Source organism: Alexandromys fortis, unplaced genomic scaffold (genome assembly GCF_014885135.2).
Source record: "Alexandromys fortis isolate MF-2015 unplaced genomic scaffold, M_Fortis_MF-2015_v1.1 scaffold_39, whole genome shotgun sequence".
NCBI classification, from domain to species: domain Eukaryota; kingdom Metazoa; phylum Chordata; class Mammalia; order Rodentia; family Cricetidae; genus Alexandromys; species Alexandromys fortis.
This window is the reverse complement of record NW_026067918.1, coordinates 12,017,530-12,030,789: the sequence shown is the minus strand read 5'-3', so window position 1 is coordinate 12,030,789 and position 13,260 is coordinate 12,017,530. Positions and strand designations below refer to the sequence as shown.

General features: G+C 55.0%; 2 protein-coding genes across 3 annotated transcripts in view; one reads left to right on the top strand and one right to left on the bottom strand.

Annotated features, from left to right (window-relative positions):
• Positions 1 to 3,824, bottom strand: part of Slc26a11 (solute carrier family 26 member 11) — a 20,035-nt gene extending 16,211 nt beyond the window's left edge. The window contains exons 1-3 of one of the 2 annotated variants that reach the window (XM_050140204.1): positions 3,685 to 3,824; positions 2,294 to 2,526; positions 1,244 to 1,436 (exon numbers count right to left, since the gene is read on the bottom strand). In XM_050140204.1, the coding sequence (XP_049996161.1) occupies positions 1,244 to 1,436; positions 2,294 to 2,476 (376 nt within the window). In that variant the 5' untranslated portion in view covers positions 2,477 to 2,526; positions 3,685 to 3,824. Of the gene's footprint in view, positions 1 to 1,243; positions 1,437 to 2,293; positions 2,527 to 3,587 lie in introns of both variants that reach the window. The other variant, XM_050140205.1, reaches the window with a different exon arrangement.
• Positions 3,782 to 13,260, top strand: Sgsh (N-sulfoglucosamine sulfohydrolase). The gene is made up of 8 exons (XM_050140206.1): positions 3,782 to 3,928; positions 7,012 to 7,172; positions 8,390 to 8,495; positions 8,812 to 8,962; positions 9,253 to 9,409; positions 9,767 to 9,848; positions 11,173 to 11,376; positions 12,203 to 13,260. Exons 1-8 carry the CDS (start codon positions 3,841 to 3,843, stop codon positions 12,760 to 12,762), a joined length of 1,509 nt encoding a protein of 502 aa, XP_049996163.1. The 5' UTR covers positions 3,782 to 3,840; the 3' UTR covers positions 12,763 to 13,260.

The following is a 13,260-nucleotide window of genomic DNA, read 5'->3' as shown; positions in this document are numbered from 1 at the left end:
CTTGTAGACCAGGCTGGTCTCGAACTCACAGAGATCCGCCTGCCTCTGCCTCCCGAGTGCTGGGATTAAAGGCGTGCGCCACCACCGCCCGGCCTAAAGATTTTTTAAAAAATGTGTGTCTGTGTGAATTTATGTGCACCATGTGTGTGCCCATGTGAAGAGAGGTCAAGAGAGGATGCCAGACACCCTGAAACTATAGTTATGGTTCTGAGTTGCCCAGGTGGCTACTGGGAATTGAACCCAGGTCTTCTGCAAGAGGAGGACATGTGCTTACTGTGAGACATCTTCCCAGCCTCATATCTGTGGCGATTTCCCTTCAGGCTTGAATGAACCCGGCTCAGCCTGTTGTATTGTAACCAGCCCTAGATCAGAGCTTCTAGAGTCTGGCCAACATCATTCTACTCTAGCCATATTTAAGCATAGCACAATTTTGGGAAAAAAATATTAGGATAACAATGAACTCAGTCCAAGTGCACAATAATATAAAATATGTTTACATTGAGATTCTTTGCAAAGTACATCTGGCTTCCTTCACAGGAATGGGTACTGTTGGCGTAGAGATGGTGCCCATGGTTTAGAGTCTAGGGAGCTTGACTGAGGCAAACACATTGCCTGTGGGTGTCAGGATTGACCCGGCCCTAAGATAACATAGAAGTCGCGTAGGCTGTTGTAAAGTATGGCTGACATCACTCATGAGAATGGGATTTATCTGTCAGGTGTGGCAGTGCACAAGCCTTTAATCCCAGCACTCAGAAGGCAGAGGCAGGTGGATCTCTGGGTTCAAGACCAGCCGGGTTTGCAGAGTGAGTTCCAGGACAGTCAGGACTACACAGAGAAACCCTGTCTTGAAATACCAAAACCAAAACCAGAAAAAAAAAAAAGAAAAGAAAAGAAAAGAAAAAAAAGAATGGGTTTTATGCTCTAAAAGCAATACTCAAGGGGGCCTGGGGAAAGTAAGGACAGACATTCTGAAAGACGTGGGCAGAGCCTCACTCCACTGAGGAGGTGAGCTACGTTTGGCTTTGCTGGCTTCTCCAGTGTTCACCTGCGTGCACAGAGCCTTTTTGTCCTCCACACACATATTCTAGACATTTTGAAGGCAGGACAGGTCTAGGATGTGGGTCCCCAACACTTCTACAAGGGCTCTATTCTGGCCCCTACAGTTGGAGGCTGACCCTCCCTGTATACAAGCGATGCAAAGAAAGGCACCGTAGGACTTGGTACCACAGGAAAGCTGTCTTACCTAAATGCAGGAAGCCCATGGCCAGCTGGATACACCCAGATAGGAAGGCAAGCAGCACGGCATAGGCGGGCTCGTGGAACGTGTAGAAGGATACCAGGAGGGACATGATAGCCGTGGGGCCCAGAGTCACGTCCCGGGAGGTGCCCAGGAACAAATACACGAAGCAGCCCATGAAGGCCGAGTAGAGGCCATACTGTTGGGGAAAGGCAGCAGTGAGCACCAGGAGGTCCAGGCTGGTCCCCATACACCCACGTCTCTGTTTTCAACTCTGTACTTGGGCACCCCAACATGCCCCAGAGGATGCACCCCCTTTTCCCATTAACTACTAAAGGTGGGGGACTGGGGGTTGTCTGTTCGAAGCTCAGGGCTGTGTGCTTATATCTGTGAGTCTGAGAATTGTTTGTTTTTCTATAGATTCTTATTTATTTATTTATTTATTTTGGGTTGTCAAGGCAGGGTTTCTCTGTGTAGTCCTGGTTGTCCTGGAACTCGCTCTGTAAACCAGGCTGGCCTCGAACTCAGAGAGATCCACTTGCCTCTGCCTCCTCTACGCTGGGGTCAAAGGTGTGCACCACCACCGCCCAGCTTTGTTTTTTAACTTTATGTTCATGATGATTCTGCCTGCAATTATGGATGCGTTCCCTGTGAGTGTAGGTGACCTCTGAGGTCAGCGTTGGCTCCCCTGTAACTAGAGTTACAAGTGGTTTTTTAGGAGCTTCACCACATGGATGCTGGGAACTGAACCCAGGCCCTCTGCAGGAGCTGCAAAAGTTCTTAACTGCTGAGTCCATCTCTCCAGCCCTAAGTATTAAGACACGATGCTGGCCCCAGCTGGAAAATCTAGGACCAGCTTGGCACCGTAAGGCAGTCACATGTTAGGTCTTAACAGTTAAGAGATTAGACACATTAACAACAGTTAAGAGGCCACCAGGGTTGGACCCATGAGAGTGTCTGACTCCCTGTTGGTGTTTCTGCCTGTGGACAGACACTGAGGGACAAGGAAGGGTCAGGATGCGGAGGGACAGATGGCAGAAGGGTCAGCTATGTCACCTGGGGCGGGAGTCCAGCCACTTCTGCGTAGGCCAGAGCCTGGGGGATGACCGTGAGTCCCACTGAGAGTCCAGCGATAAAGTCCATCTTCAGCCACTGCAGAGAGTAGACAGGCAGCCAGGCCAGAATGGGAAGCCTCCTCTTCAGGGCCCCACGAGAGCAGCAGCAGGTGTCTGGCGCCATGTCCAGGCTGGGGCAGACCTTTCACGGAGGACAGATTCCCTAGAGTGGGGCTGGGCATGGGTGACACAGAGCAGTGATCAGGTGGTGGGTTTGGGAGGTGTCAATGTCCTGTAGTAACCCCCTTCATGGACCTCAGGAAGAGAGAATCTGTCTTTTGTGAGAGGGAGGCTGAGTCAGGTGGCTAAGTTCACCAAACCATGATGATCTGGAAAAGGAAGCCAGCGACCTGTGCACATGAGCCTGGACCAAGGACTCAGGAAGGCTCCTCATCCCTTGAACCCCACAATCACCAAGTCTGGGTGTATTTCCATTGGCAACACCAACCAACAAAACCTGGCAAACTAGGTAAAATTTAGCCAGACTAAATTTTAGGCTCCCTTCCTTCCTCCCTCCCTCCCTCCCTCCCTCTCTCCCTCTATCCGTTCCTTTATTTTATCCTCTCTCCAAAGATCCTGATGGTACCAGCCCAGACAGAAGCAGGTCCTGCAGGCTCAGGCCTCCTCTGGCTGACCAGAGTGTGGGTGGGCAGCCTCGGGGGCCCTAGGGGCGCCAAGATTTCAAGTGTGCACCACCGCTGAGGCCACCACAGAGGAAGGGCTCCACCCACCACTGAGGAGGGCACCGGAGAACTGTGGCAGGAGGCTCACATCCTAGAAGTTACCCAGCACCCACCTGTGGCATTCATAGCCCAAGAGAGGGGCCCTGGGAATTCTAGTTGGCTTTCCAAAGACCAACCAGAGCTCCCGAATTAATTTTAGGTGCGTGTAGCATCCGCTAAAATCCTGGCACACACACACACACACACACACACACACACACACACACACACAGAGTCCCAGAACCATAGCTGGTTCCCCACCACTGGTCCACGCTCCCCAGCCCTTGAAGTGCTGTTCTGGACAAAGTCCACTCCTCCCCACCCCCCACCCCCCACGCCGCGCTAGCACGGGTCCAGTGGGGACCCTGACTCCTGGGGTCCCAGTGGGGAACACAAGCCATCACACAAGCCATCCTGAGAACCTGGAGCAAGGCTGAGAACCTGGAGCAAGGCTGAAGGCGGCCGAGATTCCTGTGGGATGCGGTGGGGGAGGGTCCCCGGACTAGGACGTACCCGGGAACCCAGCGCTGGCCGCGCGTCCACAGCTCCGGACGATCCCAGCCCCCGCGGCTGCACACTCCCTCCGTCCACTCCACGGATCCAGACTCACCCACTGGACGCTGAGGCTCTGGGGTCTCCCAAAGTGGCCGTGGCTGAGTTGGCAGGAATCTCAGGGACAGAGTAGGCAGGACGTGGGCGGGGCCGAGCGTGCACGTGACCGTGGGGAGGGACCGAACCGGAACCGCTCACCCAGGCGGGTGCCGCCATGCACACCGAGGGACTGTCCTGCTGCTTGGTGTTTTTGCTTCTGGGACTCTGCAGTGTGCACTCGCGCAATGTGCTGCTGATGGTTGGTGAGTGTCGCCGCCCCTGAATGGCCGTCCACGGCCGCTTGCTGCTGCCTCCAGAAGCGGCCACTCTGCTCCTCCCCTCTTGTGGCCCGTGGTGACTCTGGTGCGCCGCCAGTACCCTTGCAGCCCCCCTGCCATCCATGATGCGGGATTCTTCCTAGTGACACTACGTGCGGCTGGCCCTCCTGCTTCTGCCCTGCCCGGTCTGGCCCAGCACTCCGTCATCTGTAGTCAGAGAAGCCAGGGAAACCCCGTGGAGCCCAGCTACTTAGACTGAGCGGTCTAGCAGAGCTAGGGGGTTCACAGATCGCTGAGAAAGTTCCAAAAGAGAGACTGGTACCCGAGTTGCAGGGTGTCCCAGTCCAACTGCTCTCCACCGCTGGCTCAAAGGTACAGCCCTCCACGGCCCACACAAACTCCCTCAGCTCCTCTTAGGAACCCCAAATTCCCCCAGCATTCACGAGACTTCCTGTTTGAGTGATCAGTGCCTGGCTTGTGACAGTCCAATCCTTCGGAGGTCTGGCCCCGGGCCAGACCCACTCTTTCTGATAAACTCTGTGGTGTCTGGGCAGGTCATTTGGGTAATTGTAACATAAACAGTGCTGTGTCAGCACCACTACGGGCCACATCTCCACGGGGCAGGGGGCGGGGAGTAGCGGGGCACTAATGAAGCCGGCTCAGGCTGCACATACACCGGGTAGGGATTGGTCCCGGAGCATTCCGGAGCCCAGACTGTGTAGCTGCCGAGATTCGGTCCTATCTCAGCTTGGATAGCTATATCAACACAAACCCTACAGACTCGGGACTGGAGAGCTGGCTCAGCAGTTAAGAGGGCTGGCTGCTCTTCCAGAGGACTCAGTTCAGTATCCAGCACCCACATGGCGGCTCACAACTGCCTGTAACTCCAGCTGTGGGGCATCTGACACCGCTTTTGGTCTGTGGGCACATGTGTATACATGCAGGCAAAATATCCACAAAGCATAAAATTGAGATTAACATACACACACACACACACACACACACAGAGGGAGAGGGGGAGAGAGAGCGAGAGAGAGAGCGAGAGAGAGAGAGAGAGCGAGAGAGAGAGAGAGAGAGAGAGAGAGAGAGAGAGAGAGAGAGAGAGAGAACTACCTACAGGTCAGGTTTTTGACAAACAAATGTATTTTCTAACAGTTCCAGAGTCTGGAGAGACTGGGACCAGAGAGGCAGCTCCTCAGAGGCCTTCCTGGCTTGTAGATGACAGGCATCTCATTTCCTAGTATGACAGAGAAATGTCACAGCCCTGCTGAGTTGGACCCCACCTTCATGTCTTCATTTAATTGTTAGAGAAAATAACAGCATGAATTTTGGAAGGACATAATTCAGTCTAGATCAGGGTCATAGGCGGGTGCTGAGACCTCTGTGGGCAGATGCAGCATTCTTCCTGTCCTGCAGCAGAAGGCACACTAAACACGACTGTATGACGTTTGTCCTCCCGCCTGTCCTCCCCCTCATCCTCCCATCCTCCCACCTGCCCAGTTGTCATTGGTTCTTGTCCAGTTGGTCCTCGGGATGGAGGATGGTAGCTGGACTGGAGGTTGGCCATCCACCTCTGTTCAAGGATTGTGCTGCCTGAGACTGGTGGGTGACATGTTGTCCTGGGGTTCCCACCTGCTACTTCTGGGGTACCCCTGATGTCCTCTGCTGCAGCGCAGAGGACAGCTATAGGACCTGGGTGACCTGTCCTCATTTCCACTGCCCAGCGGTGGCTGTGTGTGCGACTTGTCAGTTCTCTAGGCTTCAGGTGCCTCCTGTAGGGTGGAGGGGAGAAACAGTCCGCAGGACTACAGCCCCTGGGGAAGAGGACTGTGTCTCAGTGAGAGGCAGAGGTGTGGTGCACATACACACACACACACACACACACACACACACACACCCTCAGCTGTGTCCTGGGCATGGCTCTCCTGGCTGGCTGGCACCTTGTGAAGTGTCTGCAGAGCCCAGGGTAGCTCAGTAGCCTGCAGTGATTACACCAGGCCACCACCTGATGTGGGATTCCCCTCGAAGCTGCTTTGGGCCTGTTGCTGTGCAGAATGGGGCAAGCCGGGAATTCCAAGCAGATAGAGGAGGAGAGAGTAGGTGGAGTCAAAGAGACACCATGTAGTCGCTGGAGGAAAAAAGACACAGGCCACCAGCTGGAAACTTGTTAGTAGGCCACCATTTCGTTTTGATGTACAGATTAATAGAGATGGGTTAATTTAAGATATAAGAGCTAGCTAGCAATATGCCTAAATGAATGGCCAAGCAGTGTTTTAATTAATACAGGTTCTGTGTGATTATTTTGGGTCTGGGAGGCCGGGAACAAACAAGCAGTCTGTCTACAACCTACTAACAGGCCTACATGGACACCAAGTTTGTTGGGGTGTCGTGCTTCCCCCACTAGCCCATCTGTTAAGCCCCACCTGAGTGTTGAGAATTGGGTTCCATGCAAGCCACGGCACCATCTCTCCCTGATAGCACATCCAGTGTTGAAATAGGAGCGGCAGGGCTGCTTCCCCGGCACCCGGCCGCCCGCATGGCTAGCTTATGCCCCGAAATAATTACACGGAAACTGTATTCTTTCAAACACTGCCTGGCCCGGCTAGTTCCAGCTTCTTATTGGCTAGCTCTTACATATTGTTCTAACCCATTTTCTAATATTCTGTGTAGCCCACGAGCTGGCTTACCAGGGAGGATCTTAACCTGCGTCTGTCTGGAGCGGGAGAATCATGGCGACTTCTCGACTCAGCTTCTTTTTCCCAGAATTCTCTTCTGTCTACTCCGCCTACCTAATTTTCTGTCCTATGAGGGCCGAGGCAGTTTCTTTATTATTACAAGACCCACCTCCATCAATCCAGTCAGGGATCCTGCCTGCCTGTGTGTTCCCTGCTTGCTCACAAGCTCCTGTATCATCAGGCCTAGCACCAGTCTCCCTTGGGTACCCTGCTTTCTGGGAGCGTCTTGCCCTCCCGAGAATCACAAGGCCAAGCCTTTGCAGCACTACCTGGGTCCCCCGACACTATCCCACCTGGCCCCAGCCAACACACCTTCTACTCTGTGCTCCTCAGCGGATGATGGAGGCTTTGAAAGTGGAGCCTACAACAATAGTGCCATCGCCACCCCTCACCTGGATGCCCTGGCCCACCACAGCCTCATCTTCCGCAATGCCTTCACCTCTGTCAGCAGCTGCTCCCCCAGCCGCGCCAGCCTCCTCACTGGCCTGCCCCAGGTGAGAGCAGCTAGCGGGATGGAGTGAGTGAGGGTGGGTAGGTGACTCTAGGGCCCAGGGGAACCCCCTCCCCCGCCCCATTGCCCTGAGGTGCTGCCCGAGGTGCAGCTCAGTTTCCTGTGCTTCCGGATGAGCAGATACAGCCCAGAGGTCTCCGGTGCAGACCAGGGCTCTGCTCCACTACCCATCAGCTCAGGTGGCTCTGCTGCTCTGTGGCCACAAGCAGACATCATCCCTCTCTGTGCCTTAGTGTCCTTGTCTGTGATGTGGAGTGCCCAGTGAGATGTCACTCACAGATCACTGGGTTGTCCAAGCGTGGCTTTGTGGGTACAGTGCTTAGCCCAGAGCCTGCACACCTCCTCCCCAGCTATACGCTCAGATCTGCGGTAGGTCATGCCCTCCCGTGCGATGTTAAGGCACTTCCTCTTTTTGTTGTTATGGTAAAGTACATAAAACATAAAATCTGCCGTCTCGACAGTTTTTCGGTGCATGGTCAGTGGTGTGAGACCCAATCACATGGCAGCAGCCACCCCCACCATCTGTTTCTAGAATTTCCTCCAGCTATCCTCATTGCGTACGATTGCCCATTCCTGCCAGACCCCGCTCCACACTGTCCCTGCATCTGAAGACTCTAGGGCCCTCCTGCGAGCGGCCTCACCATTGTCCACCTTTGTGACTAGCTGTAACACTGAGCTCAGCATCCCTGCTCCTTGTAGCCCACGTCGGGACTTACTTCTTTCTCAAGGTCTTTGTTTTAAACTCCTTTAATCCTAGCACACCGGGAGACAGGGGCAGGAGGATCTCCATGCCCAGCCTGGTCCACAGAATGAGTTCCAGGACAGTTGGGTACATACAGAGACCATGTATCAGTATGTTTTTCTGGTCTAAAGTTTTGAATTGCATTTTAAATTTTACCTTGTGTGAGCGAGTCTCTAGAGAGCAGAGACGGCTTGTGGGAGTGGGTTCTCTCCTCCCACTATGTGGTTCTTAGGGACCGAGCTCAGGTCGTCATCAGACTTTTCCAGCTGAGCCATTTCGCACAACCCCAGCCTTTTCCCAGACAGGGTCTAGGCCCAGGCTTGCCTCAGACTCAGCGTGCCCCTTCTCCTTTCCTCCCTGCTGGTGTCCCTGTCACAGGAGGGAGAAGAGCAGGGTGGAGCTCCCTTTGGGCTGTGGGTGTGGAGCCTGGTCTCACAGCGTCTGGCATCTGTCTGTAGCACCAGAACGGCATGTATGGGCTGCACCAGGATGTGCATCATTTCAACTCCTTCGACGAGGTGCGGAGCTTGCCGCTGCTGCTCCGCCAGGCTGGAGTGCGCACAGGTGAGGCGTGGGCAGGGCACCACCGTAAGGGTGAGTGGTCCCTCTCTGACCCCTCCCGGCCCGAGCTGGTCAGTCTCAAGCTGTGTGACCTGCTGCTTTGCTAGGCCAGCGGGCACGCAGGTGAGGATGGGCCCGAGGACAGGTTGCAGGTGCCAGGCCGCTGGTGACTGTTCCTAGCTTCTTGGCGAGGGATGTCCGGGGCTCTCAGTCACTCTTAGGACCGGGCCAAAGTCCACAGCAGCCTCGCTTTCAGGGCTTGGGCAGGATAAGGGACAGACTGCCCTCTGGACAGACATCTTCTCTGGTCCTCCCTCAGGCATCATTGGGAAGAAGCATGTGGGTCCGGAGACGGTGTACCCCTTTGACTTTGCGTTCACCGAGGAGAACAGCTCTGTGCTGCAGGTGGGGCGGAACATCACTAGAATTAAGCAGCTAGTCCGGAAATTCCTGCAGAGTCAAGATGACAGGTATGGAGGGTTCTGTCCTGGGACCCTCTGGGGAGGGAAGCCAGACCCCTCAATGGTGGGCATAGGCTCTCATCCCAGGGTCTACAGCTGTGGACAGACTGTGGCAGGGGCCGAGGAAAACATTCTAAATACCCAGACTAGGGGCGGGGCGAGACTGAGGCAGTGAAGGAGACAGGGTGACCTGCCGGTAGGAGTAAGCCAAGCCGAAGTTTGCCTTCCTAAGAACTGAGCCTCTTAGGGACAAGACCCTGGTCGTGACCCCCCCATACTGACCCGCTCCCCGCATCCAGGCCCTTCTTCCTTTATGTGGCTTTCCATGATCCCCACCGCTGCGGGCACTCCCAGCCCCAGTACGGAACCTTCTGTGAGAAGTTTGGCAACGGGGAGAGTGGCATGGGGCTCATTCCAGACTGGATGCCGCAGACCTACGACCCCCAGGATGTGAAGGTAGGAAGGGCCCTTGCTATGCTTCCAAGACACTGAACCCGTCCTCCCCAAATCCAGGGCCCCACCCTCCTTAGAGCGTCCAGCCCTTGCCCCCGTGATCTGGCACAATGTGTAGAAGGAGATTTGACTCTGTGGGCTCCAGAGAGAACCTTGGATCCCCGAGATGAAGTAGTGTGTGTGTGTGTGTGTGTGTGTGTGTGTGTGTGTGTGTGTGTGCGCCCATAGAATCAAACTGGTTTTGACAAGTCCATTCATGGCAGAGTCAGGGGGAGGGCACTCTACCCTGTCTTCCACCCAGTAAAAAATATCCCCATGCCCCATCCAGCCTCAGACGCCTCCCCCTGCCTTCCGCCTCAGGTGCCTTACTTTGTCCCAGACACACCGGCAGCCCGTGCAGACCTAGCCGCCCAGTACACCACCATCGGCCGGATGGACCAAGGTGGGTTCCAGTGACCCGGGCTGTCTCTCCCACCACAAGCCCTGGAACTCCCAGCCAGGCTGGGCTCAACACAAGTGGGTCCCAGAAGCAACACAGTGTGAGCCCGGGTGGGTGTTGAAGGCCTGAGGCCTCAGTTTCCCTTGGCTTGTGGCCAGGCTGCTGCAGGTTCCAGCTCCTGCTTCACGCTACCTGCTTAGCCGTGTGTCCCTGCTTAGTGGTGTGTCTTTTCCCCTTTGGACTGTAGCTCTTCTTCTTTTTAAATACTTACTTTTATTTCACTGTGTGTGTGATTTGCATCACATGCATGCAGTGGCCACCGAGGTCTAAAAAGGGCATCAGATCCCTGGGATGGAATTACAGACGGCTGTGAGCTTCTGTGTGGTGCCGGGAGTCAAACCCGGGTCCTCTGGAAGGGCAGCCGGTGCTCTTAACCACTGAGCCATCTCTCCAGCCCCATCTCTTAATGACAAGTTTTTCTTTATTTTCCATATGTGTGTGTGTGTGTGTGTGTGTGTGTGTGTTTTCTTTCTGAGGCAGGATCTGCCAATCAAGCCTAGAGCTTGCTGACCCGGCTGGTCTTGTGAGCCAGCTTGCTCTGGGGATCCCATTTCTACCTTCCGTGGCTGGAATTCCTGGTAGGCTCTCACTTACCTGGCAATTATGTGGGTTTCTGAGATCCGCGATGTGATCCCAGCTCGTGCATGGCAATCGCTCAGCTGATTTGCCATTGCCCTGGTGCTGTCTTCTGAAACAGGGTCTTGCTATAGCTCGGGTTAGCCTGGAACTCGTTAGGTAGCCCAGGCTGTCTCTGAATTCCCAGTTTTCCTGCCTCTGCCTTTCTAGTGTGGGATTACAGAAGTGACTCACTGCTCCTGGCTTCACTGAGAAGCGCCTACCTGGGGACTTGGAGATAATGTTTCTCCTGCGATCCTTAACTTACATCTGGTCACAGTGACAGACTTCTGCTGACATCCAGGGTGGGGATTCAAGCCCTGCAGGCACTAGTCCTGGGATCATGTTCCTACTGACGCTGTGAGAAGGGCCCTGGGTGTCCTGTCTTCAGGCTCCACAGGACAGACACAAGATTCTAAAACAAGAAGCCAGCTTGGGGCAGTAGCAGCTGCCTAGTGTGACAGCTGTCCTAAGGGATGAGCGGTCCGTGGAATCCATGTGACCCTGCTCAAGTTCAGGAGCTGTGTGGTGTTGGACCGAGGTGGGCTTGTGGAAAGGACAAAAGCGTGTTTCTGGGCCAGAAAGTAACAGAACCCGGGAATGAATGAACACACACATGTACCTGAGCCTTCCCCTTCCTCCCCCTCCTCAGGGGTGGGGCTGGTGCTGCAGGAGCTGCGAAGTGCGGGCGTGCTGAATGACACCCTCATCATCTTCACATCCGACAATGGGATCCCGTTCCCCAGTGGCAGGACCAACCTTTACTGGCCTGGTACAGCTGAACCTCTGTTGCTGTCATCCCCAGAGCACCCACAACGTTGGGGCCAAGTCAGCGAGGCCTATGTGAGCCTTCTAGGTATGGCTGTCTGTCTGTCTGTCTGTCTGTCTGCCTCATGGCAGGGGATAGGTGAAGCCAGCCTGCAGTGGGACTGGCATGGGTAAGATGCTTGAGTGCTCCCCTGACCTAGGTAGTGCTCCTCCAGCTGGGCAGGGAAGAGACAGCCTCCTCTATTACATGAGAAGAAGTCACCTGGGAGGCCTGTTTCTGTCATGCCATGACCCCCGAGTATCTGGTGGGGTCCCAAGTGGTACTAGTGGGTGGTGGGTTATCCACTGGAGAACCAGCGTGGTATCTCCCCTTTTCTCAGGGTCTACAGCCTCTCATGACTCAGCTCTGAGGGACTGGTTCTCAAGGTTGTCTAACCCGTGCTATGAATGAGCAAACAAGCCTGCAGGTGTAGGAGATAGAGGGGCTGAGTTAAGCCGCCCCTGGCAACTTTCCTAGCCCAGTCCACTGCTTAAAAGAGCCTGTGTTCTTCTCAGGGGTTATGAGATAGGCTTGCTCCAGCTTGCACCTACCTCTCTGTTTGGCCCCAAACCGTGAGAGAGGGAACCCTGTGACCCACCCAGAATTAGTAGTTGAGCCCTCCCTACCCAGTGTTCTGACCCATAGGGTTTTACAAGGGCCCTAGTTCTCAGCAAGCCGGATCCTCTGGTTACACCATTAATGGCTCCACAGGCCAGAGGTGACCAATGACAAGAGGTGCAGTCCAGTGTTGTTCCTCCCTGCTGGTGATCTGATCACACAGGGTGCCCATGGGATTTCCAGAGAGGCTCGGGTTCACCCCTTCCGAAGGGCTCTGTGTCCCTCAGGGACCCTGCTAAGGGCTATTTCTTTGCAGACCTCACCCCCACCATCCTGGACTGGTTCTCCATTCCATATCCCAGCTATGCCATCTTTGGCTCAAAGACGATCCAGCTCACAGGCCGATCCCTCCTGCCAGCGCTGGAGGCAGAGCCCCTTTGGGCCACCGTCTTCGGCAGCCAGAGCCACCACGAGGTCACCATGTCCTACCCCATGCGCTCGGTACACCACCAGAACTTCCGCCTCATTCACAACCTCAGCTTCAAGATGCCATTTCCCATCGACCAAGATTTCTATGTCTCGCCGACCTTCCAGGACCTCTTGAACCGAACCACAGCCGGCCAGCCCACGGGCTGGTACAAGGATCTACACCATTACTACTACCGGGAACGCTGGGAACTCTATGATGTCAGCCGGGACCCTCGAGAGACACAGAACCTGGCCGCTGACCCAGACTTCTCGCAAGTGCTGGAGATGCTGAAAGCCCAGCTGACTAAGTGGCAGTGGGAGACGCATGACCCCTGGGTGTGCGCCCCTGACGGGGTCCTGGAGGCAAAGCTCACTCCGCAGTGCCGACCTCTTCACAATGAGCTCTGACGGTCCCTGGGGCAGCTGCCAGCCTGCCTCTACTCAGACACGAAGGGGGGGACAATGGAGTCAGTGCCAACAGCCCCACCCTCTACACGCCCTTCTGAGGAGGGGCCCCTGCGATGTGGGATGCCACTGCTGCCTCCTGGAGAGGAACTCAGGCACGTACTCCCCATGATGTCACCACATCAGGGCACTGCTGTCCTCACGTCTGCGTGGACTGACCCAGGAGTTCTAGAGGAAACTTGGGTGGGCAGAATCCCAAGTTGACCTGCAGATAAAGGGGTAAGGTCTGGGGTTTCGAAGCCCCCTGGTTTCTGGAACCCATGGATGTTTTCAAGTCCTTCATTCTAATGGGAGCACAGGGCTTCTGTGTACCACGTGGTCAGTGGGTGAACCACACTGACTACTGCAACCAATCTGGGTGTAGAGGAAGCCTTAGGAGGCCCTGGGCTTGCTTTTGCCCCATTCTACCTTCTTCAAGTACAAGCTTGGTCAGAAATCTCA

What these genes read in the sequence shown, in the direction of transcription:
- Sgsh (XM_050140206.1), top strand. Translation starts at nt 3,841, where the DNA reads ATGCACACCGAGGGACTGTCCTGCTGCTTGGTGTTTTTGCTTCTGGGA. An exon ending in ACGACCCCCAGGATGTGAAG is followed by an intron (nt 9,410 to 9,766) that starts GTAGGAAGGGCC and finishes CTTCCGCCTCAG; the next exon opens with GTGCCTTACTTTGTCCCAGA. An exon ending in CATCGGCCGGATGGACCAAG is followed by an intron (nt 9,849 to 11,172) that starts GTGGGTTCCAGT and finishes CCCCCTCCTCAG; the next exon opens with GGGTGGGGCTGGTGCTGCAG.